At 50.2% G+C, this 22,850-nt stretch overlaps 2 protein-coding genes across 5 annotated transcripts in view; one reads left to right on the forward strand and one right to left on the reverse strand.

Moving 5' to 3' along the window:
• Positions 1-11,704, forward strand: part of Sptan1 (spectrin alpha, non-erythrocytic 1) — a 67,584-nt gene extending 55,880 nt beyond the window's left edge. For all 4 annotated transcript variants that reach the window (XM_031369628.1, XM_031369630.1, XM_031369631.1 and 1 more), the window contains 16 exons: positions 441-561; positions 950-1,071; positions 1,392-1,524; positions 2,580-2,678; positions 4,935-5,094; positions 5,548-5,624; positions 6,098-6,307; positions 6,643-6,939; positions 7,141-7,253; positions 7,754-7,771; positions 9,839-9,893; positions 10,225-10,421; positions 10,558-10,611; positions 10,692-10,838; positions 10,915-11,062; positions 11,233-11,704. In XM_031369628.1, coding sequence (XP_031225488.1) covers positions 441-561; positions 950-1,071; positions 1,392-1,524; positions 2,580-2,678; positions 4,935-5,094; positions 5,548-5,624; positions 6,098-6,307; positions 6,643-6,939; positions 7,141-7,253; positions 7,754-7,771; positions 9,839-9,893; positions 10,225-10,421; positions 10,558-10,611; positions 10,692-10,838; positions 10,915-11,062; positions 11,233-11,358 — 2,077 coding nt within the window. In that variant the 3' untranslated portion in view covers positions 11,359-11,704. The remainder of the gene's footprint in view (positions 1-440; positions 562-949; positions 1,072-1,391; positions 1,525-2,579; positions 2,679-4,934; positions 5,095-5,547; positions 5,625-6,097; positions 6,308-6,642; positions 6,940-7,140; positions 7,254-7,753; positions 7,772-9,838; positions 9,894-10,224; positions 10,422-10,557; positions 10,612-10,691; positions 10,839-10,914; positions 11,063-11,232) is intronic.
• Wdr34 (WD repeat domain 34) overlaps positions 11,702-22,850 on the reverse strand; it is a 15,488-nt gene continuing 4,339 nt past the window's right edge. Inside the window, exons 2-9 of the mRNA XM_031369633.1 lie at positions 18,160-18,411; positions 14,804-14,913; positions 13,956-14,113; positions 13,443-13,552; positions 12,913-13,080; positions 12,573-12,805; positions 12,189-12,346; positions 11,702-12,025 (exon numbers count right to left, since the gene is read on the reverse strand). Of these exons, the coding sequence (XP_031225493.1) occupies positions 11,787-12,025; positions 12,189-12,346; positions 12,573-12,805; positions 12,913-13,080; positions 13,443-13,552; positions 13,956-14,113; positions 14,804-14,913; positions 18,160-18,411 (1,428 nt within the window). The 3' untranslated portion in view covers positions 11,702-11,786. The remainder of the gene's footprint in view (positions 12,026-12,188; positions 12,347-12,572; positions 12,806-12,912; positions 13,081-13,442; positions 13,553-13,955; positions 14,114-14,803; positions 14,914-18,159; positions 18,412-22,850) is intronic.

The raw sequence follows: 22,850 nt of genomic DNA on the forward strand, positions 1-22,850 counted from the left end.
GCCTCAAACTCAGAAATCCACCTGCCTCTGCCTCCCAAGTGCTGGGATTAAAGGCGTGCCCCACCACTACCCGGCTGGTTTTGGTTTTTTGAGACAAAGTTTCTCTGTAACCCTGTCTATCCTGGCACTCACTCTCTAGACCAGACTAGCCTTGAACTCTGCCTGCCTCTGCCTCCCATGTGCAGGGATTAAAGGCGTGTGCCACCACACCTTGGTTAAGGGGACACCTTTCGATGTTTTACTATATGTGACCCACAAGTAAGTGGAGTCAATAACTCAGTGGTGCTCCTCTCCTCAAAAGGCTTCTGGTTCCAGGAAGTGGGTAGGGATTTTTATGAAGAAAATGGTGCAGGTTGGAAGATGCCAAGAATTAGTTGCTAAACTAACCCAGCCCATGACATGAGCTGGTGTCAGCTGACTGCATTGCCATTGCTCTTCAGGGAGAAGAAGTTGTTAGTGAGCTCTGAGGACTATGGCAGAGACCTCACTGGTGTTCAGAATCTGAGGAAGAAACATAAGCGGCTGGAAGCCGAACTGGCTGCACATGAACCGGCCATTCAGGTGAGAGGGCCTTACGCTGAGAGGAGAGGGCCATAAGAAAGGGGCTAAGTATAGGCAAAGTCCTCTGATCTTCTGCTCTATGGTCTTGTAATCATGCTACCTCAGCCCCAGCCATGAAGAAGCAATTCTGGTTTGTTTTTTTTGAGATGGGGTTTCATTGTGTAACACTGGCTGGTGTAAAACTCCTTATGTAGACAAGGATGACCTCAAACTCAGAGATTGCCTGTTTCTGCCTCCCAAGTGCTGACATTAAAGCTATGTGCCACCACTCATAGCCTGTAGAGAGAATTGGGAATGCGATGTTGACTTCTCGGCAACTTGAGCACAGGCTCCTAGGACTAAGCACTTGGCAGCTCCGCTAGTGTTGATTCCTTTTCTCACTCAACAGGGTGTCCTGGACACTGGGAAGAAGCTTTCTGATGACAACACCATTGGGCAGGAGGAGATCCAGCAGCGTCTCGCACAGTTTGTGGAGCACTGGAAGGAACTGAAGCAGCTGGCAGCTGCACGGTGAGCACTGAGGCAGGGAGCTCTTGAGACAGACAGAAAGCCTGGCCTGGTGGGTGTCTAGTGTTAGCTTGCACCAGAGCCATCTCCTGCAGTCACTTCTAAGCTTGTCCTGTCCTGTGAGTCTGAACCCAAAAGTTAATTCCAGATCTTCCTCTCTGAAAGCACTGTCTGCCTTTTGTCCCTTAGAATGGTGTGTGCTGGGGTTTGAGCCTGAGATCTCACACTAGTCAATGGCCAATATTACCAAGCTATAACTCCAGCCCCACTTCATGGCTATTAATTATGTACTAATGATTTCCCCTCCCCCCTTCCATACTCAGAGGCCAACGGCTAGAGGAGTCCTTGGAGTATCAGCAGTTTGTAGCCAACGTGGAAGAGGAGGAGGCTTGGATCAATGAGAAAATGACTCTGGTGGCCAGCGAAGATTATGGAGATACTCTTGCTGCCATCCAGGTCAGGAAAGCTAAGCCAGTGCATAAACAGTGGAGGTGCCCTCATGTTCCCAACACAGCCCACAGAGAAGAGTCCTTACTCCTTCCAGGACCAACCTTTACTCCAAGCTGTTTCCACATCACCATCTCCCTCTGTATGCACTCTATTCTCTGTCTGCATGCCTATCTGTCCAAATTGACCTTTTTTTGAGGACATTCTCTTACCGGTAAGAGATACTGCAAAATATCCCTTAATGACCTTTTTTCTCATGTTCATGGCCCCTAAAGTTAAGCTCATCCCATAGCCACTTCAGTTGATTAACAGTTGCTGTGTGACAGTATTGGTAGGCATGTAACCTCCACTGTTTTCAGGGTAAAACTGCCTGAGCTGAAAAGCCTCTCAGTTGTCCACAGTCAGATGGACAACTGGGACAGGTTGTTCAGCCCACATAGGGTCTCATTCTTCTATAGGATAGATCAGCTTCCCCCACTTTGTTCAGAGAGGCAAAGGCAGAAATCATAGGTATTAAAGGCATTTCACTGTTTTCAGAGCTGCCCAAGGTAGCCTAGTCAGAGGATAGGACAAGTCACATGTTACTATGGTCACACATTTCTAATTTCCAGCTAGCAGATGTGGAAGCAGTTTGTATTGCCCCGAGTCACTCTTCTCATAGTGGGCAGTACATGGATCAGGGTACATTCAGCAGCCTCCCTCAGGGTATGGATGAGGCCCCTAGATGCAACAAGGGAATAGACACTGTTCTCCAGCTACTAGGGAGCTCAGCAGAAGACTGGGTCCCTCTGGGATGTCAGGAAGGTTGTTGCTTTGCTGGGTGCTTACTTGAAGCTCTCTGTCCGACCTAGACTAAATTGATCTGCAGACCTTCAGACTTCCTGAGCTGCAGTGTCCCTGTGCCATGTGATACTGCTTCCTCTGCAGCCTGCAGCCTGTTCCTACTCTTAACTCCCTGGTACTCTAGTGGTGCTCCCCCTAGAGTAGAGAGTAGGAGGGCAGGAGTGTCCCTCTCTACCCAAGACTTAGTGGCTCAGTGACTGACCTCCCTTCTTTCTCTCCAGGGCTTACTGAAGAAACACGAAGCTTTTGAGACAGACTTCACTGTCCACAAGGATCGGGTGAATGATGTCTGTACTAATGGACAAGACCTCATTAAGAAGGTGAGCCAGGATCCCAGAAAGCCTTTTTCTCACCCTAAGATAGCTGCACCCATGTTCCACACCATGCTGAGGTCTTAGCAGAGACTGTCAGCAGGCCTGTCCCAAGCTGCTTTTGAGTTGGCACACTCTTCATTCTGCAGAGCTTTCACCCTTAAGTGAGGAAGGATGCTTGTTGGTTCTTTTCTACAGTAGGACTTTGCAGGTGCTATTGATTCTTCTTGCATTTCTTTGCCTTTTGTTGTTGTTTTACCTGTGTAGTTGTGCCTTCATGGATGTTTGTGCACCACATTCATTCAGTGCCCATGGATGTCAGAAAAGTGTGTTGGATCCCCTGTGATTGAGTTGTGAGCCACTATGTTTTTGCTGAGAATTGAACCTTGGACCTCTAGAAGAAGAGCCAGTGCTCTTAATTACTGAATCTCCCCACCTTTTTTTTTTTATATTGTATGTCTGTGCACACAGAGATCCCAATACAGCATCAGAGCCCCACCCCCACCCCCCAAAACTGATAATACAAGCAGTTGTCAGCTACCATATGGGCTCTGGGAACCTCCAGCCCCCTTTTCCCTTATTTCTTGGTGATAATAGAGATAATAGAAAACAAAATAACCAAGTAGAAACCACCCAATGTAACATGGTGGTACATTCCTATAGTGAGTTCAAACCTAACCTGGGCTGCCTAGTAACCTTGTCTCGAAAAAGATAAAAATAATAAAAAATAAAAACCACTAGAAGTCACCCAGAAAGCCACCACTCAGAATTAGCAATTCTAGATTTTTATTTTGTCTTGAGAGGGGTCTTTTGTAGATCAGGCTGGCCTCCAACTTGTTCTGTAGCCAAGGATGACCCAGAATTCCTGATACTCTTGCCACCACACCTTACTCATTTAGATTTTAATATCTGGCCTTCCAGATTTCCCCTCTGAACTGTGTAGAGTTAAACTGCTTAGTAAGACTGCATAGCTCTGTAGGTTATGCAATAACCTGTTACAATAGGGACAATTTAGTTACTGGTGACTCTTTTCCAGAGGGGGGGTGAGGGTGGGGGACAGAAAAACAAAGTCTTGGTACTTTTAGAGCAGTGGAGAGTCCAGACCTCCCCAACTGCAGCTCTAGGCCAGGGCTGTGCTGTGAGTGTACAGCCTGCCAGCAAACCCCCCAGGCCCTCAAGCCTTCCCTGTGTGAGACAGCAGGAATGTACGTGCTCGGTGCCCCAACACAAAGTTTCATCTTAGTGACTAGGAGAGTTGAGATTGGGGCTAGGCTGGTGCCCTCATTGGTAGACCTAGCATGTGTGTAGCAAAAATTCTTAGGTGCCCAGGCTTCTTCCAGAGAGCTTTTCTCCTGGCCTTGATTAGCACAGAGAGCATGAAGCCAGGTTCCAGTGTGGACTCAGGACTCTGGCCAAGGAGGTGAGAAGCTCCTTCAGATCTGAGGTGACTGAGCTGTAAATGTTCTTTGCTTTGGCCTGGGCAAACTCTCCTTTCTTTACCATGTGTATTTTTTCTTTGATGTCATATATATATTTCACTGTCTTCAGTGTCCATGCCATCCAAACACTTTCCTTTTTGCACAAGGGTTGGAGCTGCTCTTTGACTATATACTGTTTTAATATTTAAGAGGTAATTTTTCCTTTCAGAAACACTACTAGCCAAGCGGTGGTAGTACACACCTTTAATCCCAACTCTTAGGAGGCAGAGGCAGAAGGATCTCTGTGAGTTTGAGGCCAACCTGGTCTATAGAGCAAGTTCTAGGACAGCCAGGGCTACACAAAGAAACCCTGTCTTGAAAAAGATAATAAAGAGGGCTGGAGAGATGGCTCAGTGATTAAGAGCACTGACTTTTCCAGAGGTCCTGAGTTCAAATCCCAGCAACCACATGGTGGCTCACAACCATCCATAATGAGATCTGATGGCCTCTTCTGGTGTGTCTGAAGACAGCTACAGTGTACTCATTTAAATAAAATAAATAAATATTTAAAATACTAATAATACTGAAACACGAGTGATAACACTGTACTCACACTGTCTACCCTTTCTCATGCTCTCTCTATCACTGATTCCAGGAATTAGATTACTAGTCCCAGGTCTTCACCCTGAGATCTTCACTCAGTATCATCCTTAGGAAGCCTCACCTAACACTAGACAGGGAGCAGATAGCCCACATGACAGAAATTGAGCATTTATCTGGGAACCTGCTACAGATAGGTAACTGCAGCTGGAGGCAAAACTAACTTGTGCTTCTTTTCCTGGCCTAGAACAATCACCATGAGGAGAACATCTCATCAAAGATGAAGGGTCTGAATGGGAAGGTGTCTGATCTGGAGAAAGCAGCAGCTCAGAGGAAAGCAAAGCTAGATGAGAACTCAGCCTTCCTTCAGTTCAACTGGAAGGCTGATGTGGTAGAGTCCTGGATTGGTGAGCAAAACCCAAAGCTTTTAATTCTCCTAGGCTAAGAAGATGGCAGAGCACACAGTTGGATTTGTGCTATAGAGAAGAAACTGATAGCACATGGGCTCAGAGAGTCTGCAGTAGGACAGGCCTAGCTGCTAAATACTAAGAGACTTCCAGAAGTCAGAGTTGCCACGGCAGTGCCTACCAAACTGGCATGAGGGTTCACCAAAAAAGGGCCTGCAAACCTTGACACAAGCAAAACAAAAGACCCAAGTACTAGTAGGCTCACCAAAGGGTCAGGTCTCATGAGAACTGCTCACCGGCTATCCTGGCCAGAGGGAACTAGATTCTGTATGAGAGTCCAGCAGGGGTGGATACAAGAAGCAGGCAGCTATGTGAGTGCAAGGAAGCTGCTAGTAACTGAGTCCATCTGCCATCTGTGAGGGACTGGGACAGTTTGGATGCTTTGTTTTGCAGGTGAAAAGGAGAACAGCTTGAAAACAGATGACTATGGCCGAGATCTGTCTTCTGTCCAAACTCTGCTCACCAAGCAGGTCAGTTGGCCTTCTCTATCTGTGGCCATGGTCAGACAATAATATAATAAACACTTCAGTCCTGGGCCTCAGCTTGCGGAAAGTAGAATGGGTGCAGAACCAGGCACATGTGCAGTAGCATAAGCTGGCAGGGCTCAGACACATGGTGCCTGCCATTCCTCAGCAGACAAGGGTGTGTGGGAATCACAACGAGTAAACTCAAAGTGCTTACATGGGAATGACTGTTGTACTCAGAGCCACACATGGCCTTACCCAGAGCTTGAATGCTGGAACAGAATAGTTTATTTATGGCCAGAGATCAGACCATTGCCACAATCTGGGGTCTAAGGCAACGAGGATGGATGTGTCACTGAATACTAGTAAGAGGTAGAGCTCTAAGTTGGCCACCATGTGGGCATCTCCTCCTGCTGTCTGAGCTCAGGCATACTAGGCTCTTTGTAGTCCGTACAATTAGCTTGTGACTATCATTGCAGGAGACATTTGATGCTGGCCTGCAGGCCTTCCAGCAGGAGGGCATTGCCAATATCACTGCCCTCAAAGACCAGCTGCTAGCTGCCAAGCACATTCAGTCTAAGGCCATCGAGGCCCGACATGCCTCCCTCATGAAGAGATGGACCCAGCTGTTGGCCAACTCAGCTACCCGGAAGAAGAAGTTGCTGGAGGCCCAGAGTCATTTCCGTAAGGTAAGGGTAAGATTCAGCTGGCCTGGTGGAATGGGCAGCAGATCCATGTGCCTTGCTGTGCCATCATCCTGTGAGGAAGAAGTAATCTCAGCCCAGAGGAGTTGAACGTGGCACTGACATCAGTGGAACCCGAGGCATATGGAGCCCTTGAACTTTGGTGAATTTATCCTTTGACCCTCCCAGGACAAGCACAGCTGCTGCTGAGGAATAGCCGGCAGACAATAAGTCGGGAAGATTTTGAGATGGTGCAGAAAAAGCCAGACCTCCAACAGACTCTACTCTCCTTGATTCCTGAAACTTCCCCATCCACTGACATTTTGCCCCTCTACTTCTAGGTAGAAGACCTCTTCCTGACCTTTGCCAAGAAGGCATCAGCTTTCAACAGCTGGTTTGAGAATGCAGAAGAGGACCTCACGGACCCAGTGCGCTGCAACTCTCTGGAAGAAATCAAAGCCCTTCGAGAGGCTCATGATGCTTTCCGCTCATCCCTCAGTTCTGCACAGGCCGACTTCAACCAGCTAGCTGAGCTGGACCGCCAGATCAAGAGTTTCCGGGTGGCCTCCAACCCCTATACCTGGTTCACAATGGAGGCCCTGGAAGAGACCTGGAGAAACCTACAGAAGATCATTAAGGTGTGCCTGACTAGGCGAGCCTCTTAAACCTGTGCTCCCTGTCTCTGGGCTGCTTCGTGTTGGGCCAGCTTCAGTAGGATTTCCTGCCCCGCTCCTTGAAGTCCCACCGCCCTTTCCCAGAGTAGAGCCATGTTAAGCTGAGCCCATCTGAGGCTCAAGAAGCAACAGAAGGTAGCAGTATCCACCTCCCTTTTGTCTCAGGAACGAGAACTGGAGCTGCAGAAGGAACAGCGGCGGCAGGAGGAGAATGACAAACTGCGCCAAGAATTCGCCCAGCATGCCAATGCCTTCCACCAGTGGATCCAGGAAACAAGGTGCCTGCCCTCTGGGGCTGGACAGGGAACATGGTGCTCCTTGCAGCTGGAAGCCAAACCTCCAGCTCTGGGGCACAGGGAGCTTGTTTGAAACCTGGTCCCTAAGCCAGGTACAGTTGGCATCTGTAATCCCACAGCATAGGTGGATGGCCACGAGCTAGAGTCCAGCCTGGTTCATATATATTTGTGCCATTTGAGGCCATAGCAAAACTCCCAGAAAAGATGGGAGTGGTGGGGAGGACTGCTTGGACTAAGACTGTCATGGTCTGATTGGCTTCCAGAGCAATAGTGGGCCCTGCATGGTTCCTTTCCCCAAAGACAATGTTGGCAACTGTCCCGAGTGAGGTGGAACTAACTGCCTGAGGCCCAGTCACACCTGGCACACAGGGTCAGGGGCAGAAGAATGCTAATGTTCTGTATTTTCTTCTCTGTTCTCCATCATCCTGGTTGCTGCTGTATGTGGATACTACCATGGCTCCTGGACGCTTGGATCTCCATAGAACGTATCTCCTCGACGGGTTAATATTGTCTTCTTTTCCGGGCTCGTGGTGTGGTGGTGTCTTGTGTGCTTGTCCCTTTGTCCCTTGTCCCCAGTGGCCTGGCTTGCAAAAGATCCCAGGATGGGCCTCCTGCCCACCTTGTCCATGCCCACTGTCCCTGCTAGAAGAACCCATAGTGTTGGGGGGGGGGTTACTTCCCCTCTTTCAAGGTAAGGACTGTATCTGTGCTAGGAAGCCAGAGTCAAGTCTGAGATCCCTGTCCATGCCCAGTTACCAGAACTGGATTTCACTTCCCTCTTTGCTTGTTTTCCTATGGTGACCAGAAAATTTACATTAAGCTCCAGAGGTCAGTGGGCATATGAAGCTGGATGACTATGCTAAGAGCTTAGACTGAGGACAGGTTCAGTTGAGGGGAAGCTCTACAGCCCTCTTAGGACTAAGGTAATCCTGTCTTCCCCCTGGGGAGAGTAACCAGAATTGTTTACCCCTAGAAAAAGGCAAATGTCCAGCATTACAATGTTATAGAGACAGGGCTTGGAGGAGCCTCGGGAGGAGCAGGGCTGTCTCCCAGTCCCAGTAAGAGCCTGTAGAAGGCCGTCCCCTATCCATTTGTGCTACTAACTAGTCCAGACGAAGAGGCTTAACTAGTACTTAAGAGGTCTCAGGGGGAAGTTAGGCATGTAAAGGGGTAGTGAGCACAGAAATATGCCCAAACCATTCAGGCTGTACGAGGCTTTGCAAGGCGGGAAGCACTGCAGTATCTGACCTGCATACCACAGGCTCCCTACCCTACGCTGTCTGCTGCTCTTGGTCTGGTTTCTGTGCGGTGCCATGCTTCCTCACCTGTGGCTCCTCCCAAGCCTTGTCCCACCTGGCCCAACACCCCTTGAGCTGCCCCTGGTTCCCACCCAGTGCCAGGCTGGCAGCTATGGCACGTGTCTGTCTCGATATGCTCTTGCCTCGCCTCCCTTTGGTGTATTCATTTGGTTTCTTCTCTTTGAATAGCATAGCATATCGTCGGGTCATTCGTGTCTGTCAGTATGAAGTTGGGGATGATCTGTCTGGAAGGTTCTTCTCCTCTTATTCTCTTCTTCCCTCACTGTGGTTTTACCAATGCACTCTGGACTCCCAGGCGGCTCTGCTTTCTAACCCACACCCTAGCCACTTGGGAGGAGGGTCTGTCCCCCTCTGTTGCACTCGCCCTGCCTCCTGCCCCAGTCCCTGGGCTCCCTTTTCCTGGGGGACGGGGCGTGCCTGTGAGTCTCAACTACTGCTGGGGTAGGAGGAAGCCTTGTGCCTTGCCTTGCTAAAGCACTTTGTACATGGGGAGATTTTAGAGTTCTTCCTGATTCGCTCGAGTCACAAGGGTAGTAGGTTTGGGTAGGCATGGGTGCAGAGGAGACCGGGCTGTGTGCACTGTGTGACCTTGTCCCTGCACGTGACCCATGACCCTGCTTGTTTGTTGTCTTCGTTCACTGGGAACTTCTTTGTACTCACACTCACATCTTAGAGGGAGCAGGCTTCCCCAAAGGCCACCTGACTCCTCAGAAAATGGCTTTCCAAAGGAAGCCTACCCTGGCTGTGTCTAGATACAGGAACCCAAATCCAGAGTTCCACCATAGCTGTCCTCAGCAGGAACCAGCTTGCCAGCATACCCATTTAGCTATTTTATTGGCCCTGGTGTCTTTTCCCCTAAGTAGCCTAAAGGAACCAAAGTTGGGTTAAGGGAATTGTCAGTCTCTTCAATGTCCTTACAGGCCCAAGGGCTCCTATCTGTTGGGTTCTTGGCCTCCTGTGGCTGCAAAAAGGGGCTAGTCAGGCCTCAAGCTGCTTTGTCCTTATGGGAACAAATTCAGTTCCTGAGTGACCCTTAAGGGCTGAGAAGCTCTGGCCTGTTTGTCTCTGAAACAGATGGGACCTCCTCTTTCTTGGGCCTGTTAGGAGAGGTGCCAACAACAGATAGGCCATTGCCTCAATGAAAAGAATTTCAGGCTGTGGGCACTTCTTACCAGGACAAAGAGTTAAATATGGGCACTGGTCTGCAGAGATGAACCCCCCTGCTCACTGTGCTTCTGTTGTATTTAGGTCCTGCATGGTCGAAGAGTCAGGAACTCTGGAATCTCAGCTTGAAGCTACCAAAGTGAGTGCCCTAAAGGGCTTCACCACCCCAGAAGTCCCCAGCTCAGCAGCCACTCAGCCTGGAGCTGGCTAGGCCCTTTTCCCTTTGACTTAAAGTCTCTTCTGGCTGCTGTAAACTACTCAAAGGGGCCGAGGAGCCTTCTGGTATACACTGCATCCTTGCATCCTTATTTGTTGGCTCCTCTGTCAGCTGCTTATGAAGGTTTTCCTACTTCTCATGCTTCCTTTCCTTTACTCTTTCAAGCCTGCTCGATCTCAGCTGGGTCCTGGGGCAGCATAGCCTTCTGAGCTGTGGGGTCCCAGTCTCACACTGCCTTTGTCCCACCCGATAGCGCAAGCACCAGGAGATTCGAGCCATGAGAAGTCAGCTGAAGAAGATTGAGGACCTGGGGGCTGCCATGGAGGAAGCCCTCATCCTGGACAACAAGTACACTGAGCACAGCACTGTGGGCCTAGCCCAGCAGTGGGACCAGTTAGATCAGCTGGGCATGCGCATGCAGCACAACCTGGAGCAGCAGATCCAGGCCAGGTACCAGGATGTGGACCAGAGTTGGGGGCACAGCAGGGACCAGCCTAGAGTGCCCTTGTTAGTAAGGGACTGGTACAGGAGGAAACAAGCCACGTCAGCATGGAGAGCCTGCTCCCTACTTTTGTTCTTCTTTTAGGAACACAACGGGAGTGACTGAGGAGGCCCTCAAGGAATTCAGCATGATGTTCAAGTGAGTATGGCCCAGGTACCCTGGCTGAGCGTGGCTAGGTGACAGGGACCATGTGCTGAGCCCTGGATTATGTGCTATAGACACTTCGACAAGGACAAGTCTGGCCGGCTGAACCATCAGGAGTTCAAATCCTGTCTTCGTTCCCTGGGCTACGACCTGCCAATGGTTGAGGAAGGAGAACCTGATCCTGAGTTTGAGGCAATCCTGGACACTGTCGATCCCAACAGGTAACCTAAAGGGGCAGTGATGGACAGAGTCTCAGCCTCCCTCTGCTCTCCTTGCTCACTGTGCCTGCCTCCATAGGGATGGCCATGTCTCTCTGCAAGAATACATGGCATTCATGATCAGCCGCGAAACGGAGAATGTCAAGTCCAGTGAAGAGATTGAGAGTGCTTTCCGGGCCCTCAGCTCTGAGGGCAAGCCTTATGTGACCAAGGAGGAGCTCTACCAGGTAGGGCTTGGGAAGGGCAAGATTTCTTGGGCACTACTGATACTGAAGGACGCACCATATAGACAGACTCAGAAGCCTGAGTCTGCTGGCAGAACTGGAATGGTGCAACTCCTTACCTGTGAGCACTTGAGTCAGTACTGGTTGATCTCACTGTACCATCTCTCCTCCAGAACCTGACCCGGGAACAAGCTGACTATTGTGTCTCCCACATGAAGCCCTACGTGGATGGCAAGGGCCGCGAACTTCCAACTGCCTTTGACTACGTCGAGTTCACCCGCTCACTCTTTGTGAACTGATCAATCCTCTTCTTGGCTTGTAGGCAATCCTTGACCTATACTGCTTGCCCTGCTCATCACCTTTGCTGCATGTCACTTCCTCTGCTTTCAAAGAGAATATTCCAGACAGTGTTACTTTCCAGTGTAACCATAAGCCTGCTTAGCTTGGGGTAAGACTTAGTAGAAAATGGTGCTTCAATAAACCGCTTCCAATCACAATCACCATGTTGTTGTGGGACCCAGACCCATGTTTGAGCCAGCTGCCCTCATTCCCACTTAAATCAAAGCAGCTGGTTCATCACCCTTGTTCTCTTCCCAAATCCTGTTTTCATGTAAAAGACAAAATAAAGGACTCATTTCTCCCCTACAAGCTTTGTTCCTTTTTATCTAGCTTATTTAGCACACACAACCATCCTGAAGGGGGCCTCCCACCCTGCTCCTTGTGGCTCTCAAGTAGCAATTTCTGCTTCCAGCTGGTCCAAGTCCTCTGCCTCCCGCGGCCCTTGTTCTGTGAAGGCTGTGCTCAGCTGCCACACTTTGACCATGCCCTTAGCATCACCAGCGGCTAAGAGCTGCGTCTGCTGGCAGTTAAACTCAAGACAGTAGACAGGACTTCCATCCTGGGTTTGCGTTATGGAAACTGTGGGTTTCTGGGAGCTTTTCTGGAGGTCAAACAGTTGTACATCACCTGCAGGGAAAACAGTTCAGAAAATATTCAAACCATGGCTGAGAGGCTGTGGCGTGCCACTTTTCCCATGCACCCCATGGTGAGCACCATGGCCCAAATAAAAGCCCCTATCTTCACCACATGACTTCTGCACTTAAAGACAGGTTGTATGGCTCATTCCTACCTTCCCCAGAAGCAGCAGCAAAAACCAAGGGGCGCACAGGGGACCAGCGCACAGCAAACAGGTACTTGTGAGAGAGCTGCAGTGAGGTAAGGGGCTGAGCCTGCAGCATAGAGTACAGGTGGACATGGCCATCGGTCCCAGCACTCAGGAAGAGATTCCTAGACCGTGCAGAAAGAAAGACTTCATGGTGCTGTCACCAGCACCTCCTGGGCCGTCTGCCCAAGGAGAGTTCCCTTGGCCTCCAAATCTGAGATGAATTTAAGGAAACAACAAGCCCTGGGACCAATCACCAAATTGCAAAGAATCAGACTGCTGGTGTTTAAAAGCTTGGAGCAGGGTGACCTTCCCTGTGCATGGGTGGCAAGCCCAGGCTGGTGCCCCTACCTGTGAAAAGGGGAACAGCTCACAGAGTACACAGGACCACCATGGGGAGAGAAGGTAAACTGCACCGGGGCTCTAAGAGGCACAGAGCTGGGCATCCGAGTGAGAGCAGCTGCCTCTGATGCCAGGGAACACTTAAGGGGGAAGCCACCTTCTGTGCCCAGAACGAAAAGACTGGAGTCAAAGCTGGAGAAGGCCACTGATGTCACTCCCACCTCAGTCTCTCCACGGGGTGGCTGTGGAAAAATGGTATCGATGGTAAGTCCTGACACCCAGTGGGGCAGAGGGATGAACACAGGTCCCCAGAGCCCAGGTGCCTCAGGCCTGTGGACCTTGGCCTCACCTTCTTCAGCTTCGTGCTCCGAGGCAGCTGCTGCACAGCCAGGGCAAAGCCCTTGGAGAGCCGCAGCTGACCAGCCCCACTGCCTCTCCAGAGTAGCACCCTCCCATCTGTGGCTGCGCTCAGTACCTGGAAGCGGTGGCTGTGTCGGGGTTCAGGCAACCAAAGCACCTGAGAAGCAGGATAGAGGGGAGCATCCCCAGGATCAGCCTCACCCCCAGCTGTTCCTTATAAGGGTAAAGAATTTTAGGGGAAACCTCAGAGCCAGGGGCTCCTGATGTCCTTCCCCCCAGGCCACTATGCCAGCACCCAGAAAAGCAGGCTCAGGCTGGGGAAGAGCCCCGTGCCCTAGAGAGCAAGACATGGAAAAGCTAACTCAAACTGGAGCTCCAAGAACACCCAGGCAGCTGTCCAGCCACCAACTCCCTGGTAACCAACTCTGGAGCAGCTGCTGCTGTACCCTACCACCACCACCACTACCCCTGCCAAGGGAGTAGGAAGTGGCTTCCCACTCTACCCATCAGCCTCCTGACCTGATACACTGGGTCTGTGTGAGTGTCGTCTGTCAGACCTGTACGCCAAAGCAGTGGGTCCTCAGGTCGGCTCATGTCCCACACCAGCACTTCACCACTATATAGCCCCCCTATGAGGATGAACAGGATCTGAGCATCAGCTCAGCCACACCATCCTTCCATCCCATGTTGCCAGGACAAAGGCCTCTTCTGACCATTTCCTGTGAGGAAAAATCCTAATTCCTGGGCCTCAAACTCAGTCCCTCCTTGCTGCAGCCCAGGGAGCATGCCCAGGAACCTACCCCTCCAGCAGGCACATCTGTTGTTAGCACTGGGCACAGCCCACTTCCTCATCCTCTCTCCTGCACAGCCAGACTTAGCCGGACTCCTCCCTCCAAGCTCCACACCCCTCACAGGGCCACACAGGCAGATTATCCCCCAGCTGTCTCCCCAGTGGCCTATCAGTCCAGCAAAAAGCTTCCTTGAGAAGAGAGCCTTGAGAAGACAGAAGGCTGGGAAGGGCTAGGCACTCACCTGCAATGTGTGAGGGCTGTGTGGGATGAAAGGCCAGGCACATGACAGCACTGGGCACCTCCACCACTACTGATGGCTGCTGGGGGTTCAGGCCTTGGCGGTCCAGGTTCCAGGTACACACATAGGACTTGAGTGTACTCCAGTCTCCATCATCTAGCCTGCATGGGGACATGCCTAAGTGACCTCTGGAGCTCTAATCACCTCCTCTATCTCTGCCCCACTAACCACCGCTCAAATTAGCCTGTGTCCCCCTCACACTCAGACTGTTCTATGGATGTGTGTCATAGGTTCCCCTATGGCACTCAAAAGGGCACGATGTTCTCTAAAAGAGTGCCTGGGCTGGAGAGATGGCTGCTCTTCCAGAAGTCCTGAGTTCAATCCCCAGCAACCACATGGTGGCTCACAACTATCTGTAATGAGATCTAAAGTACTCTTCTGGTGTGTTTGAAGACAGCTGCAGTGTACTCACATACATTAAATAAATAAATCTTTTAAAAAAAGAAAGCTGAGACAAGATAAAGAGGTCAATGCCATTGTGAGCTACACAGTGAGTCCCGCTCCCCACCTCTCAGGGCAGGGAAAAGGGTCCACAGCCCCCAGTGTGTATCCATGCATAGTGAATGGAGATCACAGAACATCCAGCAACAGAAACCAGAATTGAGTGCTGGTGACCAAGGTGAGCCCAACTCAGGGCTCCCTGCCAGGTAGGGAGATGGGCCTTGAGGCCTGGGCTCTGCTGAGCCTCCCTCTGCTCTGTACCTAACTCCTAACCCTGCAGCTGGTGAAACAGAAGCCTCAACAAGTCTTCAGATCTCCATTACTTCCCAACCACCCCAGCTGTCACTCACCGACCATAGGCACAGGCCAGCACAGAGCCTGTGGCGTTCCAGGAAATGCCGGTCACATGCAGACCCTGCCCTTGGGCTAGGGGGTAGACCAGGGTGTGCAGACAGGACACCTGCAGAGACAGGCCACTCCTAGCCCTAAGCACTAAATCCATCTAGAAAGTGGTTCTCAACCTGTAGGCCGCAACCCTTTCGCAGGGGTCACCTAAGGCCACTGGAAAGCAGACATTTGACATTATAAGCAGTAAAATTACAACAGTAGTAAAAATAGCAACAAAAATAAGTATATGGCTAGGGCCACAGCATCAGGAAGGTTGGGAAGCACTAGACTCGTGGGTAGCCTCATGACAGCACAGAAAAAATCACAGCCAGGCCCAGACAGCCCAAGGCCTAAAAGCTGCCCACACCATGCACCAGTCAGTCCAGAGGAAACTGGAGACTACTCTGGCATGGGGTTCATCTCTACAATCCCAGCATTTGGGAGGTTGAGGCAGGAGAATCATGAGTTCTAGGCCAATCTGTATAGTAAGTACCAAGCTGACCAAAGCTACTTAACAAGACCTTGTGTCAACTTCTTCCCTCAAAGGCAGAAAATATACAACCTTCATGTGGTTTCAGGACACTTCCAGAACCTTGGACAGGGGCCTAAAAAGCACAACTGAGCAGGCTCCAAGCTTGCATGTAGGGCAGAAGCTGGAAGGCAGCAATGGCTGCACCACCCGGTGAGCACTCAATGTCACTGACCTACACATCTTCAAAAGGCCAGCACACCAATTTCATTATGGACTCTGACACATCACAGGGAGGAAAGCTTTTCAGTGTCTCAGTGTATAGCCCAGGCTAACCTCAAACTCATGGCAATCCTGCTTCGGTCTCATGGTGCTAGAGTTACAGGTATGTGTCAACATGTCTGGCTCCACTCCCTATATCCCAAAAGCAAGTCTTGGGAGTCTTTCTCAGCAGAGAAGAGCACCAGCAGACCCTGGAGGGAGAGGCACAGCAGCAGAGAATCAAAATTCCAAGTAAAGCTCCACACCTCCTCATCTCATGATTGGCCCTGCACCAAGCCTTCAGAAACACATGCCCACTGCCAGGGAGGTACAAGGCTGTGGAAATGCTGGTGAGCCCCCAAAGGCCACAGAGCAGCAGTCCCATTCATAGAGACAGAGACAAAAGGAACACAGGCCCACCAGTGCGGTGATGTCTGCCTGCAATCCAATATTCAAGAGGCTAAGGCAGGGAGAGTGCCATCTATGAGGTTAGCCTGGGCTACATAGGTAAGTGAATCTCTGAGTTCGAGGCCAACCTGATCTGCAAGGAGTTCCAGGCTAGCCAGAGCTACATAGTAAGATGCTATCTTTGGTTTTGCCATTTGTTTGTTTGTTTTTAAAAGGCACTCTGCTTTGGGGTAATCCACTGCAGCTTGTCTTTGGAACATTCGCTTTGTTAAATAAATTTCTACTTAAACTGTCAAAAATAAATAAACCAAAACAATAATAAGATCTGACACCCTCTTCTGGTGCGTCTGAAGACAGCTATAGTGTATTACGCCGGAGTGAGTAGGGCAGAGGTCCTGAGTTCAATTCCCAGCAGCAACACACATGATGGCTCACGGCCATCTGTACAGCTACAGTGTATTCATACACATAAAGTAAATAAAAATAAATATTTAAAAAAAACAAAACAAAACAAAAGTAAAATGACCGTGAAGCAAAGCATATCTGGTGGTGGTGGTGCAACCACCTTCAGCAGGCAGAGGGATCTCTGCAAGTTCCAGGGTATCCTGGACCACACAATGGGCTCTAGGCCAGCCAGAGATACACGGTAAGACCCTGTTTCAAAATAAAAAAAGCAAACATGGATAGAGGTTCAGCACATGTACTGCTTGCTCTTCCAGAGGACCTGAGTTCAAAACCCAGTACCCATATCAGGCAACTTAAGACAGCCTGTAACTCTAATGCTAAGTGATAGCACCCCTAGCCCACACGCCTTTAATCCTAGCACTCAGGAGGCAGAGGCAGGTGAATCTCTTCTAGCCTGGTCTACACAATGAGTTCCAACATAGCCAAGGCTTACACAGAGAAACACTGTCTTGGAAAAAAAAAAACAAAAACAAAAAGACAGACACCCTTTCTGACCTCCGTATGCGCACACACACACACACACACACACACACACACACAAACTAAAAGAAATATAGCCAGGCAGTGGCACACGCATTTAATCCTAGCATTTGGGAGGGAAAGGCAGGCAGATCTCTGAGTTCCAGAACCACACATATAAACCCTGTCCCAAAAATCAAACAACAACAAAAAAAAAAAAGCCACACACTACAGATAAAGTAGTGCACATGGGTGACCGTCACTAACAAGAGGAATGACAAGAACAATAATATTCTTTGTCATCTTGTGGACCTTTTGAAAATAGCTGGGGTTTTTTATTTTTTGTTTGTTTGTTTAATTGGTTGGGTTTTTTTTTTATTTTTTGTTTTTTGTTTTTCGGTTGTTTTTTTTTTTTTTTTTTTTTTGAGACACGGTCCCTAGCCTCCTCAGTCTAGAAAAGCAAATGGACACCACATGCCAAGCACATTGGTTTTTAATTCTCTTGAGTTCAGTCCTCAGCACTGCGTAAATAGATGTGGTATTGTTTGCCTACCACCTCAGGAAAGGCAACAGTCAGAAGTTTGGGTCCATAGGCACGCAGGCAGGCAGGTCTAGCTATAGGGCTGGGTGGGGCTTGGTGACAGGAGTGTGTATTCACCATGCACATGCCCTGGCTTCAATCTGCAGCACCAAAATCAATGTTAAATTATCTCTGTGACAATACACTGGAGAGGTAGAAGTGACTTGAGGCCCACTGGGAAACAAGGTTGACACTTCAGCTGTCACCTAGGTCCACAAGGGACAGCTTGGATCGGTGCCTCAAAGGCAGAAATGCCAAGACACCTGGTGCCTTTAGCACACAGTCCAGGGTTCAGGTTCCAGCTCAGATAACTCAGAGCTGTGCAGCCCTGGGCAAGGCACTGCATCTCCACGGGCCCCACCTAGAAAGTGGAGACAATAGGGCTACAGTTGCTCTGAGAGAAGAGACCACAGCAGGTCAGACGGGGGATGGTGCCAGGCTAAAGTGGCAGGCTGCCCTGGCGACAACCCCACACCTCTTCAGCCACTCAATTTTGTTACGGTCACTGGCTTCCCCCCAGAGGGCCACCTCCTCCCAGGGTGAGTCAGCTCTACACACTCTGCACCTGGTACACCGGCTGGTGCTGGTACTACTGTCCCTCGGGTGGAGCAAAGCAAAGCTCTAAAGAGAACTTGGAGCCTTGGAGGGGCACCCCAAGCCGGCTGCCCCGGTCTTACCGTCTGCTGCTGCTCAGTCCAGTTCACCTCATAGCCATCGAAGGCATGGCTCTGCCAGTTGTTGTTCAGCTCCCGGATGACCATCGCCTCCACCCTCCGGAGAAAGGCTGCAAGTCTGAGGGTGTCATACTGGGAAACAGGAGCCATAGCCGCTGGCTCCTCCGGAGCCTCTGTCTGCACCTGGGCATCTGCATGTGTCCGAGCCTGGGCAGATGCCTCAGCTGTGGCAATGCCCGCTGTCTGGCAACTTTTCTGGAAGGGGATTAAAACCAGGGTCATGAGCCAGAAAAATGGCCCCCAGTGGGTAAAGGCGCTTATCACCAAGTCCAATGACCTGGGTTCAATTCCCCAAACCTACATAGTAAAGAGAACTGACTCCTGAAGTGTGTCTTCAGACTTGCACACGTCTGTGCAAACACACACACTTGAGGTACTGTTTCCTGGAGAGATGACTTCGTGGTTTAAGAGCACGTACTGCATCCTCTATGTGGTGGCACATGCCTTTAATCCCAGCATTTGGGAGGCAGAAGCAGACTGATCTCTTGTGAATTTGAGACCAGCCTGGTCTATTGTCCTCTCTGTTGCTGTGATAAAACACTAACCAAAATCAATTCAGGGAGAAAAGAGTTTCTTTTTCTTTGGCTTACAGTTAGATTTCATTATCAAAGGAAGTCAGGGCAGGAACTCCTGTCTCCAGGCAGAAGCGTCAGCCTTGTTTCCCAGTGGGCCTCAAGTCACTTCTACCTCTCCAGTGTATTGTCACAGAGATAATTTAACATTAATCTTGGTGCTGCAGATTGAAGCCAGGGCATGTGCAGGGTGAATACACACTCCTGTCACCAAGCCCCACCCAGCCCCACCCAGCCCTATAGCTAGACCTGCCTGCCTAGAGACAGAAACTGACTGAAACAGAAACCAGAGGAATGCTGTTCACTGACATGCTCTCCATGGCTTGCTCAGCTCCCTACTTTTCTTCTACAGCCCAGGATCACCTGTGGACTGTCACTGCCCACGGTGGGCTGGGCCCTCCCTCAGGAATCATTAATCAAGAAAACACCAATGTGATATAGGCATTTTTGCAATCGATGCCCCTCTTTACAAATGACCCTAGCTCATGTCAACATGACAAACAAAAAACCTTAACCAGAATAAGCATCTTTCTTTCAGACAGGAATTCATGACAAGCCAGTGGGGACAAAGAAGCACCATTCCTACAGCTTCGCCTCCTCCCTGCCAGCTAACGCCAACCTGTGGAGAAGCTGCAGTCCCGGGTCAGATGAGAGGCGCAGCCACCCTTGTGGTCATCTTGTCTACCAAAGAGGCTCTTAAGGAAGAGGCCAGATCACTGTCACCCAAGGCTCTGCACACGAATCCCCTATAGGTTCTGGAACTTGGGTGCAGTGCCTTTCCCAGACAGACAGAATACTACATTCAGATAGCTGGGTTTTTGTTGTTTTTGTTTTTTTGTTTTTGTTTTTGTTTTTCAAGACAGGGTTTCTCTGTGTAGCCCTGGCTGTCCTGGAACTCACTCTGTAGACCAGGCTGGCCTTGAACTCAGAAATCCGCCTGCCTCTGCCTCCCAAGCACTGGGATTAAAGGCGGGCACCACCACTGCCCGGCCAGACAGCTGTATTATCAACCTTATACTTGCTTAAAATTCCCAGGTGGCAAGCTGGGTGTTCCCTCCAACACAGGGTCCCACCTCACCATTTCTGCATGCTTGGCACTTCACATGGTGTTTGGGGAGCAGATGTGTATGTACACACACACACACACACACACACACACACAGGGCATAAAGAGGAGTCCCAGGAGAATAGAAAAGGCTTTGTCAGGCCCTTCAGGCTCAAGTGAGAGAGAACTGATTGGGAGTTACTGTGTGGAGGCTGCTGGAGCCAGTCCTACAGTGAGCAAAGGAGACAGAGCAAAGCCTCAGATAGAGGCAGGCTGGTACCAAACAATACTAGTGGCTCCTACCTGTGGTCTCAGAGCTTGGGAGGCTCCTCCAGGCTCCACACATGTGCGCATGAGCACCCATACACACAAAACCATGCACACATATAGCCACAAAATAATAACGATGGTAGATTCCAATTTCTGCCTATCAGAACCAGATGCCTGCCCCATGTGGAGGTCTTGAGGCACACCACAGGGTCCACTGTGAGCTGTCTGGGTGACGTCTGCCACTTACTGTCAAGGCTGAGCCAATACAAGGGCTGGGGCAGCAGGGTAGGCAGCGCATTCTAAAGCAGTGGTTCTCAACCTGTGGGTCTGGACCCCTTTGAGGGCCATATACCAGATATCTAGCATATTAAATATTTGTTATAATTCACAATAGTAGCAAAATTATAGTTGTGAAGCAGCAAGGAAGTAATTTTATGGTTGGGGTCACCCCAACATGAGGAACTGTATTAAAGCATCGCAGCGTTAGGAAGGTTGAGAACCACTAGTCTAAAGTGATCTCTAGACTGGCCCAACTCACTGATCAGTCCTGGAACTTGGCTTGAGAGAGGAAGCAGCTGCCTACCTCACCAGGACAGCAGACCAGGACAAGCTGGGAGGCCCCAGCTCTGCCACAGCCTGACACAGCTTGACATAGGCAAGTCAAGCAGTGCTAGAACTAGACCTAGGGCAAGCAAGAGGTCAACGGCATCAACACAGGTGGACAGAGCCAAAGCTTCTCAGTGGTCGGGGTGCTGTGGTCATCATAGTGTGGGGGTATGTGTCTTTAATTCCAGGACTCAGGAGGCAGGAAGACCAGGCCTATATAGCAAGTTCCAAGACATCCAGAGCTACTCTGTCTAAAACAGAACAGAAAATGTGATCTAACTGGGCTGCATTGACTAACAGCTAAAATGCTACCACATGGAAAATGGAGGCAGGGTCAGACCTCGTCCTTGGCTACACACCAAGTTTAAACCCAGCTGGGAAGCACGGGACTTTCTTTAAATTGTTTGTCCTTTTTTTTCCTGTTTGCTTAATTGTTTGTTTTGTTCTTTCTGGTTTCTCTGTCTGTTTTTTGTTTTGTTTTGTTTTGTTTTGCTTTTCGAGACAGGGTTTCTCTGTGTAGCCCTGGCTGTCCTGGAACTCACTTTTTTTTTTAGATTTATTTTATGTGTATGAGTACACTGTAGCTGTACAGATGGCCGGTAGCTATCATGTATGTGGCTGCTGGGAATTGAACTCAGGACCTCTGCCAGCCCGGCTCACTCCAGCCTGGCTTCCTCTGGCGTAATTCACTGTAGCTGTCTTCAGACGTACCAGAAGAGGGCGTCAGATCTCATTATGGGTGGTTGTGAGCCACCATGTGGTTGCTGTGATCCCAACTCAGGACCTTTGGAAGAGCAGTCAGTGCTCTTAACCACTGAAACATCTCGCTAGCCCCTGGAACTCACTCTTTAAACCAGGCTGGCCTCGAACTCAGAAATCCGCCTGCCTCTGCTTCCCAAGTGCTGGGATTAAAGGCGTGCACCACCACCACCCGGCCCCTCTTTTCTGATGGAACGTATTCACCTGATCTTGACAATGCCCAAGAGGCTACCAAAGACCCTTGGCTTCTCCAGGTCTTAGGTCTCCTCTACCTCACACCCCATTACTGTTCCCTTCTAAGGCCTGTGTGAACACTCATTGACAGACACTCAATGTGAGAGCAGTCTAGCAGATGCACACCTATCTGACCCAGTGGTCAGAACATGTAAGACCTCTAAGAGCACTGAGCAATGCAGACCCAGCCACCAGGCCCAGCCTCTCTCCAGTGTGTACTGTCTACATGAACTTGGTGTCGCCCTGAATGCACAAGTGCTGCTTCCCCACGTCCAGAGTCTCAAGAACCCCAGGATGACCACAAACACACCAGTAACTGAAGATGACCTTCAATTTCTTGTCCTCCTATTTCTACCTGGTATATGCCCCACACAGACCATCCCCCAGCTTCCTGCATACTAGACAAGCACTCTACCAAGTGAGTCACACTCCTAGCTGAACTTGGCTCTGCAGCAAACAGCTACTCAAAAGACTTGGACTCAAGGGTGAGGCCAGGCTGGGAGCAGAGCTTCAGTAATTGCTACATTTCTGGTTAGTCTGGATCTCTTCACACTACCTTAAAGAGGACCTAGAGACAAAAGTGCCAGACACCTTAATCCCAGCACTCAGGAGGTGGAGGCAGGAGGACTGTCATGAGTTTGGGGTCAGTTTGAGCTACAATGTCTCACAGCAGGGAGGGGGGCCCTAGGCATGGCTGTCAGCCCAGCACCTAATCTGTGGTGGTAGGAGAAACCTTGGTTTAAAGTCACAGGCTCCAGCAGGGGGCACCATGTGCCGCAATACACAGGCAACACCCCAGACTGCATGCCAGGAAAGAAGGGTACTCAAAAGCTCATTCAAGTGAGCAGGAGGTAAGCAATGGGGGCATATGCAGGCTCGGGATCAGCCAGTTGGCTCAACAGGCAAAGATGCTGGCCACTGAGCCTGTCCTCCAGGCCTGCACAGTGGAAGGGGAGAGCCCGACTCCCACACTGCCCTGTGACAGACATGCACCGTGGCATTGACACTAGTGCCCCCCTCCCCCACAGTGTAACAATCTTAAAAATAAAAACATAAAATAAAATTTAAAAAGATCATAGTGGGGCCGGGCAGTGGTGGCGCATGCCTTTAATCCCAGCACTTGGGAGGCAGAGGCAGGTGGATTTCTG

The sequence above is a fragment of the Mastomys coucha genome, unplaced genomic scaffold (genome assembly GCF_008632895.1).
Source record: "Mastomys coucha isolate ucsf_1 unplaced genomic scaffold, UCSF_Mcou_1 pScaffold15, whole genome shotgun sequence".
NCBI lineage: Eukaryota > Metazoa > Chordata > Mammalia > Rodentia > Muridae > Mastomys > Mastomys coucha.